Genomic DNA, 24,968 nt, shown 5'->3' with positions numbered 1-24,968 from the left:
TTTTCATGAAAACTGTCAGCATGTATAAACTGCCTCCGATGAAGTTATTAGAAACTCTCTAAAGCCACAGCACAGAAGTTTCCCCACATAGGTTTTGATTTCTGACTCAGCTGCACAATTTTAGATAACAATGGAATCCAGCACCATAATTAAAACGGCTCCCTTGGGGCTTCCCTGGTGGCGCAGTGGTTGAGAGTCCGCCTGCCAATGCAGGGGACACGGGTTCAAGCCCTGGTCTGGGAAGATCCCACATGCCGCGGAGCAACCGGGCCCGTGAGCCACAACTACTGAGCCTGCGCATCTGGAGCCTGTGCTCCGCAATAAGAGAGGCCGCGATAGGCCTGCGCACCGCGATGAAGAGTGGCCCCCGCTTGCCACAGCTAGAGAAAGCCCTTGCACAGAAACGAAGACCCAACATAGCCAAAAATAAAAATAAATAAATTAATTAATTAATAAAATAAACAAACAAAGAAAACCAGCTCCCTTATGGTGCTACTTACAACAATGACTGTGAAGGAAGGCTGGGGTTTGTGAGAGGTACAATGGCTCTCTCAAAGACTCCTCGGCTTCCTCCAACCCCAGTTCCCCCAAATTTGAGTTAAACTCTCAGGTTTGTGCTCAGAGCTGTGTACCTGGACTAGTGACGTGCCCTCTTCCTCAGCCTCCAGGACCACCTATAAGGGGCAGGAGACACTTCCACTTCCTAGTCACATGGCCTTGGCATCTGCCAAGACCGCGGCTCTGGAGGGGGAAAGAGGCCTGGCTGGGCACAGTGATGATATGGATACGAATCCAGGAGACGCTGCGCAGTAAAGACAAACCCTCGGAAAATGATGGGTGCTTGACATCAGCACGACGATGCACAGATGCGGGAACTTGGAGAGAAAAGGGCAGCCATCTTTTTGATGAAGACCGGTTTCCTGAAATTGATTTTGGGTGACTCTGCACCAAGTTTGCCAAATGCAGCAAAATCCAAATGGGTTCTGAGAGGCAGGCACTTGCTCTTGGTAATACTGATGTTTTCTTTATATTTCAAACTTTTATTTTAATCCAAATCAGCTTACTCCTAGTGGAAAAAGGGCAGGGCATGACTTTGTCTGTTTTAGAGAAAAGAAATGGAGTCACAAAAAGTTCTATTGAAGATATGGCAGCACAGGAAGAGCCAGAGCTGGCATGATTCTCTGGGTGTTTGGAGGACACACCTACCTGGGCGACAGAAATCCCTGACTTTACATAAGACAGCTCACAAATGGTTGATGATAATATTATGGGCTTCTATAATGTTTACCTGAGGCTCTCTTCCAGAAGAATGAAATTTAACCTCTTGTTTGAAATTCCAGCCCTTTATGTTCTCAAAACATTTTCTCTTGTATTTGGATTAGAAAATCTTACCACACATGCACTCAGAACACCAAGTGCTGTGGATTCAGATCTCAGGACTCTTGAAAGTATCCTGCGCTGATTTCCAAATGGAGTTGAGCTGAAAGTACTTTCCTGTGTTCGTATTTTCTTCACCTTTTTCAATTGAGGAGACGTTACTATCAGAGAAGCAATATAACCTGGAAGGTGCCAGATCTGTCAGCAGACAAGGATCTCTATGCCACTGCTTTGCCACTTACTAGCTATGTCACTTGGGCAAGTTATTTAACCTCTCAGAGCCCAGGCTTTATTTCTGTAAAATGGCTATAATGGTATTAGCTACATCAGAAAGCTGATATCAGCGATAACACTTGCTATTTATTGAACATGTACAATATAAAGCATTTTATAAGTTTTTTATACAAAACATTTTTATAAATGGCCATCTCATTTAATGCCATTAAAATCTCACTGAGTTGGGTGCTATTATCTTCATTTGACACAGATGAGGAAACAGAGGCTTTGTGACATCACACTCATGTCACACTCTGACTGCAGGAACATGCTGTGAACCACCACATACAGCATGCATTAACTGATAAATATAACATGCTTAGCATAGTGACTGACCTATAATAAAGGTTCAATAAAATTTTGATACAATTAATGTTTACTGAGTATGATACTATTTTAAAGAATATCCAGCTCTGTTAAACGATTAGAGTGGAAGACACTATTTTGTTTTTAATCAGCAGTTAATAAACTCTTTGAGGGGAAAAAACCTGAGATTCACTTATTTTTGCAGCCTCAGATTGTAGTAGAGCATGCCTGGGACAGACGCTCTGTGAATATCTGTTAAGTGAAGAATAAATACAGATTCCACTTGGAATCAGGAGTCCTACAGACAAAACCTGACTGAAGCCACTCTCAGCTGCTCTAAGCAAAAACATGTCTGGAACAGACACTGAGGTCCTCCTTTGCCCTCCATATTCCTCAGTACTGGCAAGCCCTCATAAGCCTGTTATTTTAAGTCAATATAGAACGCAAAGAAATTTCGTATTTTTGTCCTCATCAAATAGTTTTTATCAAGAAATAATCTCCTTCCCAAAGTGTGCTGTAGACACATAAAGAATATTAAGGGCCACCCTCTCCTTAACCAAGTCAAAACAAGATGCTGTTAAGTCTTAAGAAAGCTGTTAGGTACTTACTCTGGGGGGGAATCGAAGGTTATGAAATTCATTTCTAATTATATGCATTTTAAAATTTCTAACTCAATATCCATAAATGAAATAAATTTTACTATTTAATACTTAAATTAATCTCATTTAAATTAAGTTGAAAATTAACTTAAATTTCTAACTCAAAATGAAGAAATAAAAATGAATAATTTCCTGATAATATTTTGGTTTACTGTATTTATTTTGTTGCCTTTTAGAAAAGTTCATTCTTGGGACTTCCCCGGTGGTCCAGTGGTTAAGACTCTGCCTTCCAATGCAGGGGGCATGGGTTCGATCCCTGGTTGGTGAACTAAGATCCCACATGCTGCGTGGTGTGGCCAAAAAAAATAATAATAATAAAATAAAAAGGTCTTAAAAATTTTTTTAAAAGAGAAAAGTTCATTCTTATGTAAAATTCATCAAATTACTTAATCTTAGGAAGCTTAATAAAATCCTTATTTTAAAAATGAGAAAACATGGGTGCAAAAAAAAAAATCTTCATGTGCTACTCAAGGTCACACAATGGATAAACGGCAGAACCATTTCAGGGACATTTTCAGGCTTTTGAAAAGAAACAGGCCTTGGAATGCTGACATTTGAACAAGACTAGAGAACAGACAAGCTTCAGCACGATTCAAATATTCAGAGCTAAGTGGCATTATGTAATCATACAAGTCTGAATGCCCTTTATAATTTTAACCAATTTTTTTCTCAAGGACAAGTTTGCTTCAGATTGTTCCTATTTTTAAATTAAAGAACAAAGAGAGAGAAAGAAGATAGAAGTTAATTAAAATCATGCTACTTAACACAGTTAATAATTTTATCCAAATCAACAAATATTTCTAGAAAGTTACTATAATTATGTTTAATAAACACAGATACTTGAACAAAGAAGTCGTGGTAAATGATTGCTGCTAAAATTCTGAATATATTCTGGTCAATATTCTCATCCAACTTCCTCTTTGGCTGTTTTTAAAGCTGGGGTAATAAACACCGCAAAGATGTGTCATACACACAAAGAACGGTCTCTCTGGAGCCATCAGTGTTGGTCTGGTAAAGAGGAATCCAGGAGCAGTAGTTACCTAGGCATGTATAGCACTCTCTCGGCCACCACGAAACCCACCCTGAAGAAGAGGTTGCTGGCTGGGATGAACGGGAAAACCAGGAACAACAAGCCCACCAAAACTTCCCTGTGCTCCAATCTCTGAAACACACAATAGTGGAGGACAAATTAATCTGGGTTTAATTCCACTTCAGTCAGCATTTAACCATCTCTTTCATTTTCAACTTCTCATTGAAGGAATGAATAAATTAGACCAATGTAAACCTTTTGATTAGTGTGCTGAATTCATCAGAGAAAGCCCTCAGGCTAAAACCTCTGGCTCATGGAAATATTCGCATGTACCCCTGACACACATTTGCCACCCAGAACATCTGCTATTTGCCTAACATGATCAGTGACCATTACTCCTTATTCTGGGCTGGCCCTACAGCCATCCTGCTTCTTGGTCTGGCTCCTTTTAGAGTCCCTGTGCCCCCAGGCAACTCATTCCTGGGAGCAAAGCAGCTGGGTGGGATCAAGCTCACTAAGGCATCATGGAGAATTACTATCCTCTCAGAAACAGAACACATTAAAAGCAAAACAAACAAAAACAAAGAAGAAGAAGAAGAAAAAAAAAAAACCCACACAAAGCCCACCAGGAGAGGCAAAGCTTAGCACGAAGAAAATTAAATGCAAATGGTGAAATGTGGGGCACCAATGAGGGAGATCATTTGAGCTGAGGTGTTTTTAGCATCTTTCCAAATAAGCCAGTAAGCAAGCATTTATTCCATGAAATTTTTTGGAACCAAAATTCATTACAATAAATCATTAAACTGACAGAACACCTTTCTCTTACACTGTATATATTAATTTGTAAAGATTTTTGTCACTTATAGTTAACATAAAATATTTCTATTTATTACTAATAATATGTTGTAATGGGCACTGTAAAAGCTAGTGTGTATTTCCAAATAGATGTATTTGAAGGAAAGCCTATTTAAAACAAACCTAAATGTATTGGATGGTATTACTTTTTTCTTTTTAAAAAAATTTAAGGGAAAAACCAAATAGAACTTTCCATGTTACAGTTTTAAATTTTTTCTTATAAACATTTTAAATAGCCTATTACTTTTAATAATTGTGAAAGACTAAACAAAAGAATTTCTAAAACATAAATAAGATTCCCTAATACAACTACTAATATTTTAAGCAAAGTAAAAGATTTCAAACATCTTGAGACAGTTGTCACCTGGATTTTATTAAAATCTTTGTTTTGCTGACTACAAAATATTGAATAACAAAGTTTCTAAGAGCAATTCCATATGAACAAATGTGATTTGGACAATTTCCTTTAAAAGTAAGGGAATGTAAGTAATGATCTCATTTTTTACCTAGAGTAACCACACTCTTTAGAATTAAAAGATGAAAGAAGAAGAAAAAAATTTTGCATAACAAGCCTTCAACTCAAATGGATACAATAATGTATTTTCTATGACCCACTTAAATTGAAGGAATAAAACAGGTGAGAAGTAACAAGTTCATTATATTTAAAAACTGCAAGCTATCTTTCTAATTTAGATTTTTCTTTCAGTTTACAGAGTATATTTCAGTCCAAGAATTTAAAGATTTGTAAAGAGAATGTAATACCCCCTATTAATTAATCCTAAGCATGGAGGCAAGGGCAGGGGTTAAGAGAATTCTGACCAGGTCACCATCCAGGTCCCTGGATCGTGTTTTACCCCGTGAGGCGCCTCCCCACCTCATTGCAGTTATTGGAGATCAGCCCTCACTGCGGATCTGAAAGAGGCATCGCCTTCACACCCCCAGTGTCACCCCTTGCTGCCTGACCGAAGGACCTTCCTCACTGTGGTGTCGTATGTTTCTAGCCTTTACTCAGCAGAAGCCGGAGCTGGGGAGCCAGTAGGTTGGGAGGAGCTGGTGTCCGGGGAGCACAGAGGCGCCCTCGGGCTCCTCCCTCCCCAGTCCCAGAGCCCCTGCAGCAGGTGGTCTGGAGAGCTGCCGCCGCTGCTGGAGGTGCAGAGATGGGGCTGCAGGCTCCAGGCACGGCCTTTATTCCCTTCCTGGCCCTCATCCCAGTTGTGATTACGTATTTATCTGTGTGCTCACTGTCTTTAATTAATGTCTCCACCAGACTCTAAGCTCCATGAGGACAGGAGCTGCTCAGTTGTGTTCAGTGGCGCCTGGTTTGTGCTCAGCTCAGTGCCCGGCACTTAGTGAATGTTTAGAAATATTTGTTGAATAAATCAATAAATGAATAAATGTTCCATGTGAGAGAGAAAACTGGGTGTGAGAAGGGGAGAGGACAGAGAGGGCTTCCTGGTGGAGGGGGGACAATCTGGGGTTGAAAATTGAATGAATGCTCACAAGGTAGATGTGGTGGGCTTGGGGAAGGGGAGGGGGTCACAGTGAGGCACATTCGGGCAGAAGATACAGAATGTACAAAGCAGGGAATAACCCTGGACATGTTGGCAGGTGACAAACCATCAGGGTGTTGTGTGCTCTGTGTGGAGTTGACTTTTACCTACAGGCAACAAGGATGGAGTAAAGGGTCCCACACGCATAGAAAGAAAAGCAAGTCAGTGTCCAGCAGCTGATGTCCATGTTCCAGTTGTGGCCCTGCTACCATTAGTCACCTTGAGCAGGAATGAAATTAGCCCTTCCCTGTGTCAACTATTAAATGAGGTAAGTGAGGCTCACAGCTCAGCGCAGCTGGATCAACACAAAGGTTTCTTGATCAGAGAGAAAGTCCACGTCATTGGAGTTGTGAGCTTAGAGCCTACCACTCCACATCGCTACCAGAGGGGCTGTCTTATGCGGTGTTTTACTTTGTTTTCAAAACATTCAACTGAAGACAGTAGCACAGTGCCCAAACTCAATGAAGTTTCACTATTTATCTCAAGAAAAATAACATTCATGAAAAAAATTCTTGAGTCTCAAATTAAACTGATGATAATCTTCTCTCCTCCCCATTCAGTCAAGAGAGATAGAAAATATTCAAGAATATATTATTTAAACTGCAAGTTGATCAGCCAAGCAGAAAGTTGTAAGTTAGGGAAAAAATATGTCATGAACATGGCTGACTTTCCTAGAATGAGAAAGACTGGGAGAGAATCCAATTTTGTGTCCTGTGGATCACAGATGTGACAAAGTTGGCTAAATAATTTATAGCTTATTTCACCCTAACAGATACAGATGAAATGCAAACAAAATAAGAGTGTGGGAAAAAGAGAAAATGCGTGGCATTTTCCAAAGTACACAGAGTGCATTCATTTCTAGGAAAAGAGGCAAATGGAAATTGATTCCAAATACACTAGGGGGTGAAAAGACATGAGAATTAAAACAGCTAATAATGCAGCCAATAATAACAATACACATTATTTGTCTGATTACCTGTGCAACTTCAGACAAATTAATTTACTTCTCTGAGTTTTAATCTGATGATCAAAAACAAAAAAGAGGTTACTGATACCTATTGCATCTGTAGGAAAAATGTGTGATAGATTCACTCTGATAGGTGTTAGTCTTGACTTTTTTCCTGGCTCGGGAGGATACAGAAAATCATTCCCCTGAGCTGCAAAGAGAGAAAAATCCCTTAACATACCTCTTAGGGCGCCCAGAGAATCACGCGGCCACCATCAGCACAGTCACGCATCTGAGAGCCGCTAATGGAAAAGCAGTGAGCTTCTCAGAAACATAAATTACCCCAGAGGAGCACCAGCTCCAGAATCTGAGTCTAGCCTGGTCGCTTCTGGTTTATCCCATCCCCTTCCTACTCCCGGCTTCCTTTTCAAAGAACAAGTCATAGGTGAGGACACATACACAAGCACACAGACAGATACACACACACACACACACAGATACACGCATATGCACGTGGCCAGCAGTGTGTGGATGAGTGGTCATGAGAAGAGGATGCCTCCCTGTCCCATTCAACCCAGACAACATCTACTGCAGGCTGCTTCCTTCCAGAACAGCAGAGAACAGGCCTCATTATAGTAATTATTACCATCATTCCCATCATCATATTTTCTCTCACCTCTAAACAGGTGTCAGATAAATAATACAGCGCATTCAGCATGTTCTTACAGTTCTGCGTAGAGCACGGTTATATTTCAATCCTAAGGATGTATTTGGCAGCTCTAGACTCTAGCTGTCTGCATCTAATTTGTCAATTTCAGGGAAGCTGATGACAGTAAAGCTCCCTCTTCAGCCCTGGGAGTAAGGCATTTCCAAGCTGACAACTGGCAGGGCTGCATACTTCCCAGGCCCTCTTTTCTCATCTGTTTTTGGGTCTACTTCCTCCACTAGACTATGCCTTCCTTGATGGGAGTCACCGTCTCACTTAGATTTATCCAGATACCTGGCACATACATAACTGGCATTCAGCAAACTGTGTTGCAATAAGAAAGATTAGTGATGGAAGTTGCATATACATCACTGAGGTTCATTTTAGAGACTTCTCACTAAGGAAAACTTGTACTTTTGGTAACCCTCTGAAACACAGTGTTTGCAGTGTTAATTTGGGGTGAGAAGTCCTTGAACATCCAAAGTACCTCACAAGGGTCTGACAGAGCTGACCGACAGCAGTGAGGTACTTTTAATCAGGATACATGCATACCTTCTATGTCTCTCTAATTGCATTCATTGCTACTAACTACTACTTGGTCTCGCAAGGTCGTGGGACATTTCTGCTTAGGAAAAGTGACATCTTTCACATTATTGAAGTTCAATTTTAATTTTGTGAATATTTCAATGTATTAAAATAGTCAATAATTTATCACTGTTATTATTATGATGGAAATTATTTTTAACTGAGGAAGGCAAGTTATTTAATCAATTTAAATCCCCATTGCTTTATCTGACTGCACAGTACTGCCTCATCTCTTGTTCTGAATCCCAGTTACTCAGCTGGGGGTGCCGGGCAGTGAGCTAGGCTCATTCTCTTGCTAAGTGACTCCCAAATTGCCACCCTGTAGCAGGCAACCCAAACTTATGCCAGCTTAAAAAATTCTGTTTAATCTTCACAACAATTCTGTGGAGCTGAATATTATTATCCTTGCTGTAAACTCAAATGCCTGAGACCTTTGGGTTCTTCACAATAGCTGCAACTGCAAATCAGCAGTTGTACTGTGTTATTTCTGTGAGAAACTTTCCTCAAGGCTGCACAGGACTTCAGGTCTCCTTCCTGCAGAACGGAACCTGGGCTCTCCCTGTGCTGCTTCTGTATATTCTAAGAATTTTTTGAAGCCCCAAACCCCTATTACTGTCCAGAGGAAATGCATCGGTGAGTCTCCACTTGAGCAAATCAGAGGCTCAGGTTTATTTAAAACATCATGAGCTCTGAACCTACACAAGCCCTTAGATGCTCCCAAATGATGATAATACAGACTGCATGAAATGGAGGGAGAACTGGTCTCAGAACACTAACTCAAGACCAGTATGGGAAGGGGCAAGCCAGAAGTAGAGAGAGAGAAAGAGCTTGGCTGTTTGGGCCAATGGGATTCTGTCTAAGCTCTGCACAAATGTACCTTGAACTTCTTTCCCCCCACCTGGGTTGCCCTCCTGTCTACTTGACCTTCACTATTGTCTATATTTTCCTTTGAATTTTACAGCCCCTCCCTGCTTCACATCTGTCTGACAGTGGCTCAGTTTGCCTGTCTCCAGGCACAGCTCCTGTCTGGGGATCCTCTCCATGGTCACAGCTCTCACCTGGTGTTGGTGACAGTTCCCTCCTCTGACCCTTCAGGCCATCTGGTAGGTGTCCCTTGGCATGTTAGCTCCACTCTGCCCACATCACTGCAAAGGTCCCTTCATAAACTCTTCAATCACCCCATGGGCCGTGCACTGTGTATCCTGCCAGGGCTCTGACTAATAGACCACAGTGGAAGAGCACGCGGTGCAGATGGAAGCAGAGATGTGGATTCTAAAGAAGGGTCAGAACACTGGCTTTTGTGAGCTGTTAGGAGCTGGCTCCAGACCACTCCTGACTTGGTCCCATCCTTGCATTGTTGTATTTCCATTAAGTTTCAGCCCTTGGGTGAACCACCCTTTTTTGAGGCCACTGAAATTATAGAAAATTCTAAATGTTGTATAAAAACAGTAAAGACAAATACCAATCTAAGAGAGCTTTTATCTGGCAAATGATATTGAGACCAATCTCTCAGCAGTTGGAGAGGAGAAAGTTTTGAATTTTTACTGCTCTTACAATATGAAATGCAACAAGATTCCAACAAGATCTAGAATCTGAACTCCATTTCAGTAACGCAGGGGGCAAGAGGAATCTTGGGATAGTCTCAAGGGTAGAGAGAAGAAGAAAAATTGAAAGCTGATTCTCAGAGCCTCAGTCGCAAGTGCCAAATTCCTTGATGATTATATAGTCAACCCAGTGGCCACAGTGCCACACTACGAGAGGCTGAAGGACAGTCCACCCATGACATAAACACAATTCGCATCTCACTTGTAAGCATGGAAAGGTACCACTTGCAGCTTTTTTCTTCCCTGGTCTGAAATCAACGAAATAAGCCAAGTTGGGAGAGAAAATAGCTTTGGTTCAGGATCTCAAGAGCATGGCTGCCAACCCACACACTCCTTGGTTCAAGCTGGTGATATCACTTTCTCATTTTCATGTGCCCTAAAATTTACTCATAAGTGCACATGGAAAAATTTTTAAAGGGGAAATGAATGAAGAAATTATACCTCCTCGGAGACAAAAGTAGATTTGTACACTCTATCTTCTCTGAGCCAATTTAAACACTGCTTTTCCCACGCCAAGCTTTCTTCACTGAGGAGCTTTGCCAGATGCACTAATGAACACAGAGCTGAAGGGAGATTAAAATAAGAGCATTCATAAAACGACACTTTGGATTTCTGGTCCTTGGTTGTGGACTTCATTTTTTTGCAGAGTTTTTTGTTTGATTTGTTTTTAATCAATAGTCTAAATCTTCCTGCCAACGATAGATCGTGGGATTGAAACTTCTTATCTTCACAAGAGCACACAATTATGTTGTTTCAGGATCAAACCAGGTGAAGAGGGAAGTTCTCATATTGTTTTACTCAAGTGAGAATGAACTATTTCATAACTTTATTTGGAAATATGTGTCACATTCAGGGTGTGTTTTAAATGTTTAAAGAAAAATAAAAACAAAAATCTTTTAAAAGGCACTTTAGAGGAGGCATGATTGGAAAATATCAGTCTAGTGCAAAAAACACCATTTATTTTACGTTTTTTCCCTGTAATTGATCTCTAATCTCATAGCGTTGTGGTCGGAAAAGATGTTGATATGATTTCAATTTTCTTAAATTTACCAAGGCTTGATTTGTAACCCAAGATGTGATCTATCCTGGAGAATGTTCCGTGTGCAGTTGAAATGAAAGTGTAATCTGCTGTTTTGGGATGGAATGTCCTATAAATATCAATTAAATCTATCTGGTCTATTGTATCATTTAAAGCTGTGTTTCCTTATCAATTTTCTGTCTGGATGATCTGTCCATTGGTGTAAGTGAGGTGTTAAAGTCCCCCACTATTATTGTGTTACTATCAATTTCCACTTTTATAGCTGTTAGCAGTTGCCTTATGTATTGAGGTGCTCCTACGTTGGGTGCATATATATTTGTAATTGTTATACCTTATTCTTGGATTGATCCCTCTATCATTATGTAGTGTCCTTCCTTGTCTCTTGTAACATTCTTTATTTTAAAGTCTATTTTATCTGATATGAGTATTGCTACTCCAGCTTTCTTTTGATTTCCATTTGCATGGAATATCTTTTTCCATCCCCTCACTTTCAGTCTGTATGTGTCCCTAGGTCTGAAGTGGGTCTCTTGTAAACAGCATACATATGGGTCTTGTTTTTGTATCCATTCAGTGAGCCTGTGTCTTTTGGTTGGAGAATTTAATCCATTCACGTTTAAGGTAATTATTGATATGTATGTTCCTATTACCATTTTCTTAATTGTTATGGGTTTGTTTTTGTAGGTTCTTTTCTTCTCTTGTGTTTCCCACTTAGAGAAGTTCCTTTAGCATTTGTTGTAGAGCTGGTTTGGTGGTGGTGAATTCTCTTAGCTTTTGCTTGTCTGTAAAGCTTTTGATATCTCCGTCGAATCTGAATGAGATCCTTGCCAGGTGGAGTAATCTTGATTGTAGTTTCTTCCCTTTCATCACTTTAAATATATCTTGCCACTCCCTTCTGCCTTGTATATTTTCTGCTGAGAAATCAGCTGTTAACCTTATGGGAGTTCCCTTGTTTGTTATTTGTCGTTTTTCCCTTGTTGCTTTCAATAATTTTTCTTTGTCTATAATTTTTGTCAGTTTGATTACTACATGTCTCGGCATGTTTCTCCTTGGGTTTATCCTGCCTGGGACTCTCTGCACTTCCTGGACTTGGGTGGCTCTTTCCTTTCCCATGTTAGGTAAGTTTTCGACTGTAATCTCTTCAAATATTTTCTCTGGTCCTTTCTCTCTCTCTTCTCCTTCTGGGACCCCTATAATGTGAATGTTGTTGTGTTTAATGTTGTCCCAGAGGTCTCTTAGGCTGTCTTCATTTCTTTTCATTCTTTTTTCTTTATTCTGTTCCGCAGCAGTGGATTCCACCATTCTGTCTTCCAGGTCACTTATCCGTTCTTCTGCCTCAGTTATTCTGCTATTGATTCCTTCAAGTGTATTTTTCATTTCAGTTATTGTATTGTTCGTCTCTGTTTGTTTGTTCTTTAATTCTTCTAGGTCTTTGTTAAACATTTCTTGCATCTTCTCGATCTTTGCCTCCATTTTTCTTCCAAGGTCCTGGATCATCTTCACTATCATTATTCTGAATTCTTTTTCTGGAAGGTTGTCTACCTCCACTTCATTTAGTTGTTTTTCTGGGGTTTTATCTTGTTCCTTCATCTGGTACAAAGTCCTCTGCCTTTTCATTTTGTCTATTTTTCTGTGAATGTCACCATTCATTTTAATAATCAAGTACTAGTAAGGAGTTAAGGGAATTAAGTAAATTAGAAAAATGTTGTTCAATAAAACTTTTCCTGATTAGAATGAAACTATTACAGGAATTTATGGAGACATGGGAGAAGTAGAGAATGAACTTTCTTCCTCTCTCTCTGTGGTTCTGAACAAAAATGGAAAAAGCACTAGAAACATGTATTTAAAAAAAAAAGTGAGGAAGACTAGAGAGATGAAAGGTAGGGGCAAGACAAGATCTCTTCTAAGGTCATGTTCAACGTGTAAATTATTACACACGTGCTGTGGGAGAGACTCATGCAGAGGGGGAAATAAAAGTCACCTGGTAAGTTGCAAATGCTAGAGAGTAAAGGAAAAACAAGCATCTCTCAAGCACATACCATATGCCAGACATTTGACTGAGACTGTCCCACTGACATTTCATGATAATATTACAATGTAGGTAATTATCCCCAGTTTATAGATGAGGAAATTGAAGCTCAGAGGGCTTAAGACACTTATCGAAGTTGATCCAACTAGTGAGAAACAAGGGTTTCAAACTGAGGTCTGATTCACCCCAACGCCTGTCCTTTCCCCACAGTCCATGTGGCTTTGGGATCCCAAGGCAAGGTCAACTGTGTGCGTGGGGGTGCTGATTTCAGCCCTTTGCTGCCTCTTAGTTTTGTAGCAGAAACCCACAGAGCAGATAAGACCCAGCAATTTGGAGGTTACCGAGTAAGGCACTGCTGAGCTAGACCAGAAATCTCACCCCTGAGTCCCTTTGCCAGATAAACGCCGACACGAGTATTCTACAATCTGCAGGGATGCAGCAGGATATGCTGCATGGAACGTGTGTTCTTTGTCAATTATTCTGTTTCAATAAATGGTTGCAGGTGGCCCACCTACTCACTCTGACAACCAGCCTCTGGAAGAGCGGACGTGTCCATGTCCACAGCCACAACAGGGGAAGACATAATTTATTTGATCTTAGTTACTGAACTGTAAGTCAAAATTATACTTAAGAAGACTTGAGGGGGGATAATGATTATTTTTGACATAAGAAATCAAATACTGTGATGAAATCACCCTCTTATTAAGGAAAATAACAGAATATTCATATTCTAGTGACCACAGTGGCGTAATGAATAAGCTGAGTGGACAAAAGCCTTCTAAGTTTTAAATCTACACATGCTCTGGAGCTTATTGCTCTAACATCCATTTTTAATATTCAACTGTTTATGTCTAAATCTTGCAGGAATGTAATACTGTGATAACCACTTACTCGTTCCTTTTTTTTTAACCTTTAAAAAACTTTAAATTTATTTTTTAATTGAAGTATAGTTGCTGGTCAGTATTATATAAGTTACAGGTATACAGTATAGTGATTCATAATTTTGAAAGGTTACACTCCATTTAGTTATAAAATATTGACTATATTCCCTGTGTTGTACAGTATATCCTTGTAGCTTATTTTATACATAAAAGTTTGTACTTCTTAGCCCCCTACCTCTCGATAGCCCCTCCCTCTTCCCCCTCCCCACTGGTAACCACTAGTATGTTATATTTTTGGATTCCACATATAAGAGAAATCATACAATATTTGTCTTTCTCTGATAACCACTTACTTTTGTAGCATCTGTGATATTCATATTTATATCAGGTATTCACTCAGGAGGGTGGATTTGGAAAATCAAAACAGTAGTGTAGCCCTAAGAGCTATGTGTTCATTTGTGTTGAGACCAAAGCTATCTGGGTGGACTCAGGAGAAAGGAGGAGCTGAGGGGAGGCATCAGAACCCCCATTAGATACCTCTGCCTTCAGGGGAGGCCCTGTCCAGAGAAGAATCAGTAGTACACTGGACAGGGGTCCTGTGTCAGCAGAAGTTCAGTCTTGTGCCCAGAGCCTGTCCAGAGCAGAGAGGGGAAAAGGCCACCACCTAGCAGTCCAGGTCTTCCATCATACTCCCCGCTTCCAGCTCTGGCTAGTGAAACAAAGATGACACAGGTAATGCAGCCGAATCCCTGGTTAAAAACTATAACTTGGGACTTCCCTGGTGGTGCAGTGGTTAAGACTGCCCTCCAGTGCAGGGGGTGTGGGTTTGATCCCTGGTCGGGGAGCTAAGATCCCACATGCCTCGTGGCCAAAATACCAAAACATAAAACAGAAGCAGTATTGTAACAAATTCAATAAAGACTTTAAAAGTGGTCCACATCAAAAAAAATCTTAAAAAAAAAAGAACTATACCTTAATAAAGTGACCTTAGGTGGGAGGGAAGCTGCTGCAATTAACCAATTTTTTCCCTCTGTAAGAATTCAATTAAGAACCAGGATGGATTTAAACATGCAAGTGAAGTCATGTGTGAATTTAGCTTTGATGATGAGGAAACAAGAGGCAGAGGATAAATTAGATGCATTTTCATAAATAGTTTTGTTCCTGTGAAAATATACACACTTGGCAGAAGTGGTCTTCTACCTATGACTACCGCTTAAATATTTCTAAGATGTCCCTTTGCCAAAACCTTCCAAAGCAGGATGCTATAAACTTATTTTCTGTTAAGAAAGAGACAAGATTTTTACTTTTTCACACCATGAGTCACACTCACTCAGAAGTATGGTTCATCTACCCACTTGGGATTGTCACACAGAGGACAGTCCCTTCCCTCTGTAATCTAAAATGAATAAGGAGAAGGAACCACAAAAATCCCACACAGTTTCACACAGTAAAGATGAAAATATTTTAGAGCAGCATTTCTTAAAGACTATAATTCATCCTACTTTATCAAACAAATTACAGAGAGATGTTTGGCTTACTTCAAGGTTACAAGATATGAAAGTAATAATAAATTTAGTAAGCTTCTCTCTTAACAGCTAAAAACAGGGATTTTTACTTGTCCAATTGAGCTTCTGAAGTAACTGCTATGAATAATGGATTTGATTCCTGTTTTCCATCAATGTGCTCATCCAAAATTAAAATATCTTCTGTAATCAAAATAGGTTGGATCTCATTGGATAAGACCCACTTTCCTGCTTCTGAAACATATGGTGATAAAAGCCTAGTGGATCATCTTTTTTTTTTTTTTTTTTTTTTTTTATTGCGGTACGCGGGCCTCTCACTGTTGTGGCCTCTCCCTTTGCGGAGCACAGGCTCTGGACGCGCAGGCTCAGTGGCCATGGCTCACGGGCCCAGCCGCTCCGCGGCATGTGGGATCTTCCCGGACCGGGGCACGAACCCATGTCCCCTGCATCGGCAGGCAGACTCTCAACCACTGCGCCACCAGGGAAGCCCGGATCATCTTTTTTTTATCAAAGTTGTTAAAAGCTCTTTTCTACAAGTAACTGACATGATTAAGTAATGCTCTTCCCTTCCCTTTAACTGTGCATCTCCCCTTCCCTTTAACTGAACAGCCTAACTACCACAGCCTAAAAGGGCAAATTTAATGGACTAATGAATGTAACAAAGGATGGAGACAAAGGCTCTAAGTTTTAAAATAGTATCAAATACTTGTAATTTTCCAAATTCAGACATTCCAACACCTATTATCATTTTTTCATCAGGCCTGCTTTCCACCAAACAGCAACAGCATAAATCTCTAACATGTAGCTAAGAGAGAAGCAGCATAATATGATCTATGTAAGGCTTGACATAAAAGCAAGAATTTGACCATGTATCACTAATTGAGAGTCATTTTTCCCTTGGGACATTCTTACAAGGTAAAAGAAAAAAATCTTCTAGACAGAAAAACAAAGGGTGAAAGTGTTTCTCCAACAAGCCTTGGCATTGACTTATTCCCCAAGCAAAGACACTGTCCGAGTGAGCACCCAAATCTGTAACAGGCAGAAAACTAGAATTTTCAGTTCAGTTCACTGGCCAAAGTCACCCACATCAAAGGGGATTATGGTGCCTTGGAATGGAGACAGTTTTCAAGGCAATGCCAGGGAGGCTGATGTTAATAAATGTTCTTCCCAGTTAATCACTTTTTAATACCAAATGCCAGGGGGCTGGGTTACAAACTGACTAGGCCAATTTGGCCATCGAAAGTTGCCGTCCTTCTGTAAATACTGCTGGCCTCTGGCAATCAGAGCCAGAGAGGACACAAAAATGAAAGCAGGCTTTACATGAAATTCTGCCAAAAGTACAACCATTTATTATCAAACAGTCACACACTAGCTTATCATGAAGCTCCAGGAAGTCTTTTCTCTGTCCTCCAGCCTTCCTACAAGAAGTTTCCATGAAAGGACCTATGTTCTGTGGGAAGGACAGCTCGCTTTCGACTCAGGTAAGGCATAGAGGTACTCTGTCAAGCACCTTCTTTTTAAATCAACAGTGAAGCAAATAAAGATACAATTTTTAGCTCTCTCCAGTTACAGGGAGCACTACATGTGCAGAGATACATGCCATGTCACTTTGGTTTCACTTGGAAAACTGTCACTTCATATAGGGATGAATCAGTTACTCAAGGTAATACTCACTTCCCCAACCTATGGCATTTGATGGATGGCCATGCAGTATCCTCATCCCATCATGAACCTTAGCAGTCACAGTCATTGCATCAAATACCCACATCCAAATTTCTAATTACAGCCTCAATCTGATGAAAACCAAGGCTCCAGGAATCTGGTCCAAGGCTGTACCTCTCACTTTTTCAGGTGGTATTGCTATAGGGATAATAATATGAAAATTATTTTGTTGATGCTGTGGTGGTGGCTATTGTTTTTGAAGGTACATATATGGCAGCAAGGAAGTGTTTAAACACTGCTCAAGAATGGACTCTCAAAATTCACTTAGCCACCAGCCCTGATATCTCCAAGTCAATACTTCCCAAAACATGCTATCATAACACTGATCCTGCAAGAAGGCCCTAAAAAAGTTTCCAAATTCAAATAAATTTGAGAAATGCCACTTACTATATATCCCATTTAAAAACTCAATAGCTAGGACATGGAAACAACCTAAATGTCCAAAGATAGATGAATGGATAAAGAAGATGTGGTACATATATACAATGGAATATTACTCAGCCATAAAAAGGAATGGAATTGGTCATTTGTAGAGATGTGGATGGATCTAGAGACTGTCATACAGAGTGAAATAAGCCAGAAAGACAAAAACAAATACTATGTATTAACTCATATATGTGGAATCTGGAAAAATGGTACAGATGAACCTATTTGCAGGACAGGAATAGAGATGCAGACGTAGAGAACAGACATGTGGACATGGTGGGGAAGGGGAGGGTGGGACAAATTGTGAGGTTAGGTTTGACATAAATACACTACCATGAGTAAAATAGATAGCTAGTGGGAACCTGCTGTGTAGCACAGGGAGCTCAGCTCGGTGTTCTGTGATGACCTAGATGGGTGGGATGGGGGTGGAGTGGGAGGGAGGTCCAAGAGGGAGGGGATATAGGTATACATATAGCTGATTCACTTCATTATACAGCAGAAACTAACACAACACTGTAAAGCAATTTTACTCCAATAATAATAATAATAAAAAAAAACTCAAAAGGCTGCTTAGAGCACAGTAAAGGTTTTGTGAAGTCCCTCAGTAAAGAAAAATATATTTAACTTCTCTAAACCTAGTGCTTCTGAAATGCAGGATCTTTATTTAGAGTAACCTTACTTAATGACGTATATGATGCTAGAACCTATTTTGAGAAATGCTGGTATAAACTGCTCAAGCAGAATGAAGTTAAAAAGAAAAGTGTCCATCTTAGGAGCTTCTATAACCTGTCCCCCAAATCATCTCACTGTCTGCCAAATATTCCCTACATCTCTTTCATAGCCTTCATGCTACAGTTGAAATACATTTTCTGTCGCTCATCCTTCGTAGATGTAGAATAGATGATTTCCATGTAAAAAATCACTATACATTTAGAGAACTTTATCAAGCCATCCATCAGCATAGTCTTGGCTCCCACCAGGACAAGTCCTAAGAGCAGGAAAGTTTCTTGGCAGGTGAGAGGCATATCCGTGTTTAGAAGGATCATTCTCTCAGAGCTGGGGGGATGGACTGAAAGTGGAGAAAACCAAGCTCTTCAAGGTAGCTACTGGGTTTACTTCTATTTTTAGTCTCCATACTCAGCATATATATATATATATATATATATATATATATATATATATATTTTTTTTTTTGCTGTATGCGGGCCTCTCACTGTTGTGGCCTCTCCTGTTGCAGAGCACAGGCTCCAGACGCGCAGGCCCAGCGGCCATGGCCCACGGGCCCAGCCACCCCGTGGCATCTGGGATCTTCCCGGACCGGGGCACGAACCCGTGTCCCCTGCATCGGCAGGCGGACTCTCAACCACTGCGCCACCAGGGAAACCCTCAGCATATTTTTTGGAACAAATGAATGATCGATAAATTAAATATCAAATACGTTATCATTTCCTGTAGGCTTTTCCTTTCTAAATGCACCTTCCTGCCCTTACAAATTTATTCTGCTTGTCTCTAAATACCTTGTCAGCTTTTAAGACCAGTTTCTATTTCCAACACACAGCTATGAATGTGGCTGCTGACTGCAACTGGTCATGCTACTCAGATTCCTGGCCTCTGCCTATGAGACACACAAAGTACAGGAGCATCAAGGATACTACAGGACACTCCCCCTAACATTTTGCTTCCTCAAAGTATTCTTGGTAACTTTTCCAACCTTAGCAATGAGGCCCTTGGTAAAACACTGTCACTGATTGCTCATTCATTCAACAAATATGTCTTATTGCCTTCTCTTTTTAGTCTCTTTGGGCATTGTGCTTACAGGCAATCACTTAAAGCATATAGCAATCGATAACTTCCATCTTCTCTGTATTTTCCGGACACTATTCTAGGCTCTTTGGCATACATCAGTTAGCAAAACAGACACACACACACACAACGTTGCCTTTCCAGAGAGGGAAAAAAAAGATAGTCTGGTGAGGGGTATCTGCAATATAAGGTGGGTGGACAAGAAGAGGGTTGCAATTCTAAACATGGTGGACAGAGTACGCCTCATTGAGAAGGTGCCAATTAAGCAAAGACTTGCAAGAGATGAAGGAGTCAGCCACAGTATTCGTTTCATAGGAAGAAATGAATTCAAGAAGAAACCAGAAAAATAATGGGGACAGAGCATGTCAAACCTTTTCAGCCATTATAGAAGTTATGACTTTTACTTGCGAGAAATAAGGAGCCGCTGAAAAATTTTAAGTACGAGAAAGACAGGATCTGATTTACATTTTTAAGAATCATGGTAGTCACTGTACTGAGAATATTCTTGACCACTGGCACTAGGGTAGAAGCAGGCCAACTAGTTGGAGGCTATGGCAATAATCTAGGTGAGAGAGAATGGCTTGGACCAGGGTGATAGCAGTGAAGGCACTGAGAAGTGGTCAGATTCTAGACATATTTTGAAACAAAAGTTGACAGGATTTATTGATGGGTTGAATGTAATATTAATGAGCAAGACAGAGAGGCAACAAGAAAACCCCAAGAATTTTGGCTTGGGCAACTAGTAGGATGCACAAAGGTGGGAAATCATGGTCAGGGAAACAATGAACGGGTAAGTTCAGGAGTTAAATTTCAGAATGTTGACTTGAAACACCATTGTCAACATTTTGATGTGTAATAATGTAAATATAGAAACGTTAACGCTTGTATGACAAACTCGTTTTCTTTCTAATACTCCATGCTGCCTCTTTAGGCAAAGCATGTGTAAAAGTAAGGCATTTTAGTTTAGTTTTGTTTTCTTTTTTAATGAGGGGATTGATTCTCCCCACGTTGCATTTGTCACTCCTTTATAGGCTCCTTGGGCTTTGTACTTAGAGTGAACCACCTAGAGAATCTGGCAATCAATCACTTCAGTCTCCTTTGTATTTTCCAATACAATAAGCATTTCCATTGGGTTTTCTGTTTAGAGGAACTTGTTTTAGCTGCTTTTAGTCTTGGGCATCCTAATTACGTATTTCATGGTTTTCTTCAAACAATATGGAAAGGGTGTGCTCCTTTAAATAGAAATGTCACATTCTCAATGGAAATAATGACAGAATGCCTTCAGGAGTTACAAAAATGTCTTTTTAAGAGTTTAAAACAATCAGAAGCATTGCAAGGCTAAGTGGTAATGAGTTGCTTTTATGAGTGTATAAATCATTAAGTTAAAAGAAATAGTAAAATGTGTTAAAAATTAAGCTTATCACTCAAAAGGTGACAATTATTCTGAGTAAAAGCAAATAATAATACAGACTATAAAATCTTGCTGAGAATCATAAAGCATACAATCAAGAAAAATAAATAAAGCTGTTACTGATGTCTGAAAATTCCTTTTTTCCATTATGCAACTATCTAAAATTCTTCCATTAATAAATTCAGTTAGTCTTCCAGCTAAGGTATAAACATCAGAGGGGTAGGTAAGTCATTTTCTTATTAAAGAGTGTGACTTGTGAAAATGTAATTGCCGTGTGAAGGCAAGGAATAAAACAAATTATTTAAGGATGTGAAAAAACTCCTGCCAGGCCCAGATCAAAAGCCAAGCAGAGCAGTGCAACCGAACCGTGTACTACACCGAACATGAGAAGGATCTGCATTAGGTTCAGATGCAGCACAAGGAAAAATGACTTCCCAGGTGACATATTAGTAATAGACAACAAAGAATGCCTTGGGAAGACTGCACAAGGGCCTCTGATTTTCAGGTAGCCACTGAATAAAAAGATGCATCTCCAATGGCTATTTTGTTCCAATACCCAGCACTGAGTGGAATGGAGAAATCTGGTAATGACAGTAACAGGTTTTAAGAACAACAATAAAAGAAAATGAATCTTTTCTTGTATCTTGCTTATTCTGGTAAACTTTCAAATACCCTTAAAAACATCTATCATATTTCTATAGTTTGGAGGTTTAGGTGATAACTCCAATGTTCATTTGTACAGAAGTCAGTGATATTTGTCACTATTCTCTTTCTCTTGATAAACATTCATTTTTTGAACTAGATAGAGTAGTTTTATGTTAGGATTCTGCCCTTATATGATATTTGAACATATCTACTTCCAAATTCCAAAATACGCTTAAACATTAAACACTTGCAAGTATGTTACTACTCTTAGCTCTTAGGTCAAGAATTTAAACCTCTCTTACCTAGGATGGGGGAATAAAGGGAGGTGGGAGGGCAGGATCAATCTTCAGCAGTGTTATAAATATATTTGATGATCTAAAGCATGACTGTAAATTGAAATATACAGAATCAAAAAAAAAAAAAAAAAAAAGCACTCGGGCTTCCCTGGTGGCGTGGTGGTTGAGAGTCCGCCTGCCGATGCAGGGGACGCGGGTTCGTGCCCCGGTCCGGGAAGATCCCACATGCCGCGGAGCAGCTGGGCCCGTGAGCCATGGCCGCTGAGCCTGTGCATCCGGAGCCTGTGCTCCGCAACGGGAGAGGCCACAACAGTGAGAATACCACATACCGCAAAAAAAAAAAAGTCAACTGGGTTACGTTTTTTCAAGACTGGTTATTCCTACAAAATGGAAACAAGAGGCCTTATCGTGCTCCTGACTTTGAGCTGTGACCATTTCTCGATGATGGTGATGGTGACAAGGACTACAAAAACAGCTGTCAGGTACTCAGTGTTTCCCACATGCCAGCCACTGTGCTGAGTGTCCAGTGTGGTTTGCCATGGTTCAACCTCACAATAACTACGGTGCAAGAACAGGGCTGAACAAGGTGAGCTCACACGGGTCAGGGGCACAGCCTGGCCTGACTCAGGTCCGTGCTAATCACTCCACTCTGCAGCCTCCCCTCGTCCCAGCCTCGGGACTCTGGATCTGGAACTTGGGGCAGTACTCCTCCGCACCTGGGCTGCCTCTTACATGGAGGGGCCTGGCTCCCACCTGAAGTTGGTGGTCATGCATTTAAAGTAGACTACCAAATGAAATTAGAGTGACAGAACATAAGCCACAATTTGTATCATGTATGGCAAAGCAGTGATGTAAAAGTATGTGGGAAGAGGCAGTAGCAATGGCTCTTTAAATGTGTTCCATTTTAAAATAAGGTGCAAATTCAACTTCTCCATTTTCCAATATCACATTTGATGAAGTGGTAAGCTCACTTTCCAACTTTCATCAGAAAAATGACGTAAACAGAAACCTCAGCTTTAGCGCATGGCCAAAATTGACTACAGGTACTGCCTTGGAAAACTGTGACCCGGTAGCAGGACATTATCACCACAGGTAAAAGTGGCAGGTGGAGAAGCCAGCTGAGGGCAGTAAGAAGAGCCTGGATCAACTAGGCTGGCCAAATTTGAGACAGAGAGACATCCCAGACAATGGTTCCTCCCAAAGCACTGGTGGTCACAGACAGATGGACCATGGCAAGACATCACAGGGCCTCTTCTATCAGTGATTGCAGGGGTTCCAAAGCAGGACAAACAGGATGGGTTGTAAATGAGCTGGAAAGATTGGACCTGTAATAGTATGAGGAGAATTCTCATGAATTGAGGACAAAGGATGGAGAACGTGAAGCTTCCAGAGAATGGAAACTGAAAAGAAAAATGTAGCCCAGAAGAAAAGAAAAAAAAAAAAACCCATTAATATTGGCACAAAGCCATTAACCATTAAATGCAATCTTCATTCCTCAAGTTCAATTTTATCTTACCATTTGGTACACTACAACACGATGCTTATTTTACCAGGTTTCATAATGGCTATTCTGGAATTTAAAAGAGTTATTCCACAGTGATCTATGTGACACAATAATACCATAACGTACTATTTGGATAAGCTAAATGCAAAGTAATTTCCAGAAATCTGAAAGCGTGTTCAGTTCAACCGTATGAATCTATGGTAGTACAATGTTCTACAGCAGGGGTCAGCTAATTTATGCGACACTGGTGGAGTTGAATAGTTGTGACAGACTGTATGACAAAACCTCAAATATTTTCTGTCTGGTTCTTTGCCAAAAGAAAGAGAAAAGTTTGCCATCTCCTGGTCTGCCCTATTGTATTATGCTTATTCTCATAAGCTCCTTCTGTGCCAAGTGCTTTTGGGAATGAGGTAAGAATGTCAATGAGAAAATAATCACTTTCCAATCTCTCCCCCTGTTGAGTTGTGTGGGCGTTTTAATGAAAGAGACATCTAAGGCTGACAGTCTCCATTTGTCCGTCTGTCTGCTCTTTCACTGAGTGTGTTGCTGGAGGCTGTGATACACACTAGCATGGAGGCTAATCGAGAGCAAGGCTGGGAACAGGCATGAAGGGAGATCTCAGAGAAGAACACAGCCACCTCCCGAAGGAGAAGATTCAGCCTCTCCATTTCCACCAAGTTGTCACTGGTGGTCACCTCCACTGGTCAGGCTGCACATTCATCCCTATGCAGACCTGAGAATTTGACTTGTTTTCCAGGGCCCAGAGACGTAGCCGATGATTGGTGCTGGTTTCAAGGGAATGATGTAGAAGACTATGAATGGAAAATCTGGGGCAAAGCTGTGACCTCTACTGAAAATGAAAACAAAAAAAACAAACAAAACCAACCCTTAAAGCCTCATACCTGGGGGAGCGGACCTCCACTGCTTAATGTCTGTTCTCAAAAGACATCTCATTGTTGAGGTCATTATTGGGAAAGCTGGGTATCGTTAACTTTCCTCTTTTTTCCTCACGTTTTACTTTTTTACAAGCATGCCCCGTATTATAAAAGATATATAAAAAAAATCTTAACATCTCAAGATACCTGTGAGAATGTAATAAAGAATCAATAACAAATAAATCATTCTTAAATATAACTTAGTGGTGCTTCCTCTGTAACACAGGAAATCGCATTAAAGGGCATGGGAAAAGGGCAAGTATAAAGAGTAGGACCAACGGTATTAACTCCTGTAAACAATCCAAATTAATCCAAACTTTCCTGACATGCCTGACATATGTCACTATTTTATTGCAAGTCAACAGTCTGATGATGCACAGTCTGTAAGAAAAACCCAAGTACATTTTCGGCCTATTGTTCTCTTGGTCTATAAACAGTCACTATTCATAGAAGAGAATGGAATAACCAGCCTCCATGGCTTAAGTGCTCTTTATCTCTACTGTACATACATTCCAACAGAGAGATTATCCTCATCACAACGAGTGAGAGCAAATTAGTTCACTTTAAAATTCATTGTTAAAAAAAATTCAATCCAATAATGAGTTTCTAGATTGTTCTCTACATTATGTAATATAAGCTCAAATGTATTCCTCGTGAATAAAGGGTGTGAATAGAAGGAGGTGATGGAGAGGCAAAGAATAAGACAAATTTCACATTTAAATTCTCAAAGATGCAAGTGAGCTCTTTTATGATAAATAATAAACTACTCCCTGAGGTCTTAAATTTCTTATGCCATGAAAATAGGACAAATTAGAAACAATCTTTAAATTAATTCTGTGATTATTTCTAGAGAAAGAAAACCC

General features: G+C 40.2%; 1 protein-coding gene across 1 annotated transcript in view; it reads right to left on the bottom strand.

The window, feature by feature from the left end:
• TMTC1 (transmembrane O-mannosyltransferase targeting cadherins 1) overlaps positions 1–24,968 on the bottom strand; it is a 259,841-nt gene that overhangs the window by 86,180 nt on the left and 148,693 nt on the right. Inside the window, exon 9 of the mRNA XM_027129326.1 lies at positions 3,659–3,780. Within this exon, the coding sequence (XP_026985127.1) occupies positions 3,659–3,780 (122 nt within the window). The remainder of the gene's footprint in view (positions 1–3,658; positions 3,781–24,968) is intronic.

Source organism: Aethalodelphis obliquidens, unplaced genomic scaffold (assembly GCF_003676395.1).
Source record: "Aethalodelphis obliquidens isolate GAN/ISIS:26980383/991018 unplaced genomic scaffold, ASM367639v1 scaffold36, whole genome shotgun sequence".
Lineage (NCBI taxonomy): Eukaryota > Metazoa > Chordata > Mammalia > Artiodactyla > Delphinidae > Aethalodelphis > Aethalodelphis obliquidens.
This window is presented reverse-complemented; position numbering and strand designations above follow the sequence as displayed.